General features: G+C 52.8%; 1 protein-coding gene across 1 annotated transcript; it reads left to right on the forward strand.

Annotated features, from left to right (window-relative positions):
• The first annotated feature begins 354 nt into the window (after nt 1-354).
• Nucleotides 355-3,034, forward strand: LOC139230305 (apoptosis regulator BAX-like). The gene is made up of 4 exons (XM_070862130.1): nt 355-370; nt 1,792-1,904; nt 2,156-2,251; nt 2,912-3,034. The coding sequence occupies exons 1-4, from the start codon at nt 355-357 to the stop codon at nt 3,032-3,034; spliced, it is 348 nt and encodes a 115-aa protein (XP_070718231.1).
• Nucleotides 3,035-5,513: the final 2,479 nt, after the last annotated feature.

Genomic DNA, 5,513 nt, shown 5'->3' on the forward strand with positions numbered 1-5,513 from the left:
GCCACTCACACCATTGCATGTTCAACCAGGGCTCCCAGTATCTGGCCAGGGGTTCAATAAGCGTAGCCAGGGATCTCACCCTTGGGAGAGGTATCGTGAAGCAGGAATTGTCTCTGGACCATGAAATAGCCTGACTGACTGTCAGTGAGCCTCGACCTCATTAACTGACTCGGCTTTAAAGAAACCTGAAATTTATCTTCGCTATCGATACTGACTGCGAGGACTGACCACTCCCTGACCATATTGTTCCAGATTTATGCAGCAGAATCCTGGCTCTAATCCGGAGCAACAGGACCCGAGGATAAGAAGCCTGAGTCTGTGTTTGACCAAGGATCACTGAGCAGATCATAAATGATGAGGAACTTAACAGGTCAGTCGGTCAGTTTCCCCAGACACCGGTCAGTTTTCCAGATCCCCAGTTTCCCCAGACCCTGGTCAGTTTCCCCAGACCCCGGTCAGTTTCCCCAGATCCTGGTCAGTTTCCCAAGACCCTGGTCTGTTTCCCCGGGACCCCGGTCAGTTTCCTCAGGACCCCGGTCAATTTCTCAGATCCCCGGTCAGTTTCCCCGGACCCCGGTCAGTTTTCCAGACCCCCAGTTTCCCCAGACCCTGGTCAGTTTCCCCAGACCCCGGTCAGTTTCCCCAGACCCTGGTCAGTTTCCCCAGACCCTGGTCAGTTTCCCCGTGACCCTGGGTCAGTTTCCCCAGGATCCCGTCTGTTTCTGCAGACCCCCGGTCAGTTTCCCAGACCCACGGTCAGTTTCATCGGGACCCCGGTCAGTTTCCCCAGACCCCGGTCAATTTCACCAGGACCCTGGTCAGTTTCTCAGACCCCGGTCAGTTTCCCCAGACCCTGGTAAGTTTCCCAGTACCCCGGTAACTTTCCCCAGACCACTGGTCATTTTCCCAGACCCATGGTCAGTTTCCCCAGATCCCGGTCAGTTTCTCAGACCCCGGTCAGTTTCCCAGACACCCAGTCAGTTTCCCCAGGACCCACAGTGAGTTTCCGCAGGATCCATGGTCAGTTTCCCCAAGACCCTGGTCAGTTTCTCAGACCCTGGTCAGTTTCCCAGGACCCCGGTCAGTTTCCCAGGACCCCGGTCAGTTTCCCAGACACCCGGTCAGTTTCCCCAAGACCCTGGTCAGTTTCTCAGACCCTGGTCAGTTTCCCAGGACCCCAGTCAGTTTCCCCAGATTCCGGTCAGTTTCCTCAGGACCCAAAGTCAGTTTCCTCAGGACCACGGTCAGTATCCCCAGACCCTGGGCAGTTTCTCAGACCCCGGTCAGTTTTCCCGGGACCCTGGTCAGTTTCCCCAGGACCCACAGTCAGTTTCTCTAGGACACCAGTCAGTTTCTCCAGGACTCCGGTCAGTTTCCCCAGACCCTGGTCAGTTTTCACGGAACCCGGTCAGTTTCTCAGACCCCCATCAGTTTTCCCAGACCCTGGTCAGTTTCTCAGGCCCCCATCAGTTTCCCCAGACCCCGGTCAGTTTTCCAAGACCCTGGTCAGTTTCCCAGATCCACGGTCAGTTTTGCCAGACCCCGGTCAGTTTTCCAAGACCCTGGTCAGTTTCCCAGATCCACAGTCAGTTTTGCCAGACCCCGGTCAGTTTCCTCAGATCCCGGTCCATTTTTCCAGACCCCGGTCAGTCTCTCCAGCCCCTATTTGGGTTATTTGTGCCTCCAACACTCCGGGGTTTTGTCGACACTCTGGCCATTCTCTCACTGCAGCGGTTTCCATCGGAATATCACTGTTTACAACTTGCTGCTTTCTCCAGGTGCATCGGTGAGATTTCTCACGTGAAACCTTTCTCCAATTGGCGTGGGAGCTGATTTCTGACGGAAACATTAACTGGCACCGAGTCGTAATGCTGTTTATCCTTGCCTCTTCCATATTCCAGAAGGTCAGTGTGTTTCCTGCTCTCTGTCCTGTCCAGCCGGAGCTCCTCGCCTCTCGCCTCTCGCCTCCCCCGCAGACTCGGGCTCTCTCCTGATTCCTGCCCAAGCGCCAGTTTCTGCACCTTCTGCCTCTCTCAGTATTACTGTAGTCACGGCCTCTCTTGGTCATTCTAAGTATAGACTGTTCTGTAAGATGTGTGTGAGGGGGGTGCATTTGTTACCCTCAGTCTAAGGGCTGTGTTTCCTGGTTTTGCAGTCTCCCAAGGAGTGTATTCTCCAGATTGTAATCCGTTGGACTCTGGACTTCCTCTGTGAACGTTTTCTGCTGTGGATTCGAGACCAGGGCAGTTGGGTGAGTGTGCAAACCATCCTCTGCTCAGTGACCTTTTTAGTTACACAGGTCAGCCTGGCTCTGTGCTGCATGTACTGAGGAGGGGAGGGGCTCAAAGGGAAAATTAGGGGACTAGAGGGATGGGCTTCGATAAGAGAGTTAGGGGACTGGAGGGATGGGCTTCGATGGGAGAGTTAGGGGACTGGAGGGATGGGCGAGTTAGGGGACTGGAGGGATGGGCGAGTTAGGGGACTGGAGGGATGGGCTTCAATGGGAGAGTTAGGGGACTGGAGGGATGGGCGAGTTAGGGGACTGGAGGGATGGGCGAGTTAGGGGACTGGAGGGATGGGCGAGTTAGGGGACTGGAGGGATGGGCGAGTTAGGGGACTGGAGGGATGGGCGAGTTAGGGGACTGGAGGGATGGGCGAGTTAGGGGACTGGAGGGATGGGCTTCAATGGGAGAGTTAGGGGACTGGAGAGATGTGCTTCGATGGGAGAGTTAGGGGATTGGAGGGATGGGCTTCGATGGGAGAGTTAGGGGACTGGAGGGATGGGCTTTGATGAGAGTTAGAGGACTAGAGGGAGGGGCTTTGATGGGGTGAATTACCTTGTGTGTCTCTATTACTGTGATTGAATCAGTTGGTTTAATCATTCCTGTCTCCCCATCTTTCTGTCCTACAGGAAAGCCTTCCAGTTTTACAGAGAGAAATCAGCTCCCGTGTTTCCTTAGCCACCGGAAGCACTGTGGCCTTCATTGCTCTGGGGGCCCTCACTGCATTCATTGTGGTGCAATATAAAATATGAAAACATCAGTCAGAGTGAACACAGCAGGCAATGAAGAGGGTGTCACATACAGTGAGGGATATACCCAGTGGAACATTATCATGGATTTGTTGTTTTTTAGAATATTTGCTTTACTATCGTATAATCATCAATAATGGATTTATAATCGTGTGTAAGAATTAAATATAAAAGTCTGTAATCATCCACAGTAAGCAATGGTAACCTGAATTATGTTCAACATTTAACCTTTTTCTTATGCTTAAAAGTCTGTGTAAGCTGCAACCAGACAGTGTGGGATCTACCTGGGCTAAGACAGAGGTTGCCATGAGCGAACAGACTAGTTAGCCTGGGAACCAAGGTTAGGTGCAGATACCATTGTGCTGGAATGTTATAACATCCGCAGTGAATTCTCAAAACAATGGCCAACAGCTGGGGCCGTATCTCAGCCGAGGAGACATATTCCTCTCGTGTTGACATAACTGCCCAGACCTGAATCTTGATGGTCAAAAATAGACAATGCAAGAGTGTCATCAGACCAAAACCTGTGCGGGCCAGGTATCAATATGTATTATGATTGAATTTGGGTGTCAGCCAGTGATTGGTTCAGCCACAAATTGTAGAAGATTTCAGGAGGAATCAGAGACACGCCCGGGAGATGAGGAGAGGCGCCCGGGAGATGAGGACAGGCGCCCGGGAGATGAGGACAGGCGCCCGGGAGATGAGGACAGGCGCCCGGGAGATGAGGAGAGGCGCCCGGGAGATGAGGAGAGGCGCAGGGAGCAGCTTCTAGCCAGAGTATGAGGTCTCAATTACACGCAGTAAACTGTTGCTCGAACACTGTCATGTATTAAGTTTTGCTTGTGCTGAATAAAATTAAATCATTGTCCCCAATATGGGTCAACCTTGAATTATTTGGAACCAAGGGAACTATGGGGTCTTACAGTCGTGTGGGATATACCCGGGGGGAGAAGAGTGGTTATACCGGGGCGTGAGGGATATACACTAACAGGCGTGTGCATAGAAACATAGAAAATAGGTGCAGGAGTAGGCCATTCTAGCCTGCACCGCCATTCAATGAGTTCATGGCTGAACATGCAACTTCAGTACCCCCTTCCTGCTTTCTCGCCATACCCCTTGATCCCCCGAGTAGTAAGGACCTTTTGAATATATTTAGTGAATTGGCCTCAACAACTTTCTGTGGTAGAGAATTCCACAGGTTCACCACTCTCTGGTTGAAGAAGTTTCTCCTCATCTCAGTCCTAAATGGCTTACCCCCCTTATCCTTAGACTGTGACCCCTGGTTCTGGACTTCCCCAACATTGGGAACATTCTTCCTGCATCTAACCTGTCTAAACCCGTCAGAATTTTAAACGTTTCTATGAGATCCCCTCTCATTCTTCTGAACTCCAGTGAATACAAGCCCAGTTGATCCAGTCTTTCTTGATATGTCAGTCCCGCCATCCCGGGAATCAGTCTGGTGAACCTTCGCTGCACTCCCTCAATAGCAAGAATGTCCTTCCTCAAGTTAGGAGACCAAAACTGTACACAATACTCCAGGTGTGGCCTCACCAAGGCCCTGTACAACTGTAGCAACACCTCCCTGCTCCTATACTCAAATCCTCTCGCTATGAAGGCCAACATGCCATTTGCTTTCTGAACCGCCTGGTGCACTACAGGTGGATTTGTTTATTACAAGCTGCTCATTCTTGGCCCTTCTGTTTCTTGTGTTCTGGGAACCTGATTTCCCAGTATGTGTAGCTCGGGACCTCCCCGATACCCAGGGGGTGTGGGGTCTACACTGTCCTCGCCCTGGATCTTTGTCATCCTGTCTCTGTAAATGTCACATGATGATCCCTTGCCACGTCTCACCTTTCCTTCCTCTGTAGTCACCTGTCCCCCATAGCACTCAGAAGCTAGATTCGTGAACCAGACTGATAGCTACTAGCACTGCAAGCTCCCAATCCCAAACCAATGCGAGGCTTGACACAGGCCTCACTCATCCAGTACAACATCTGGATAAAGTGCACAATGGTGCACTGAGGGTCAGTTAGTTGGTAGAACTCTTGCCTCTGAGTCGGAAGGCTGCGAGTTCAAGTCTTCCTCCAGAACTGGAGCAGTCACTCCCTGTTGTGCAGTACTGAGGGAGCGCCGCACTGTCAGAGGGGCAGTACTGAGGGAGCACCGCACTGTCAGAGGGGCAGTACTGAGGGAGCGCCGCACTGTCGGAGGGGCAGTACTGAGGGAGCGCCGCACTGAGGGAGCGCCGCACTGTCGGAGGGGCAGTACTGAGGGAGCGCCGCACTGTCGGAGGGGCAGTACTGAGGGAGCGCCGCACTGTCAGAGGGGCAGTACTGAGGGAGCACCGCACTGTCAGAGGGGCAGTACTGAGGGAGCACCGCACTGTCGGAGGGGCAGTACTGAGGGAGCGCCGCACTGTCGGAGGGGCAGTGCTGAGGGAGCGCCGCACTGTCGGAGGGGCAGTACTGAGGGAGCGCCGCAC

Source organism: Pristiophorus japonicus, chromosome 19 (assembly GCF_044704955.1).
Source record: "Pristiophorus japonicus isolate sPriJap1 chromosome 19, sPriJap1.hap1, whole genome shotgun sequence".
NCBI classification, from domain to species: domain Eukaryota; kingdom Metazoa; phylum Chordata; class Chondrichthyes; family Pristiophoridae; genus Pristiophorus; species Pristiophorus japonicus.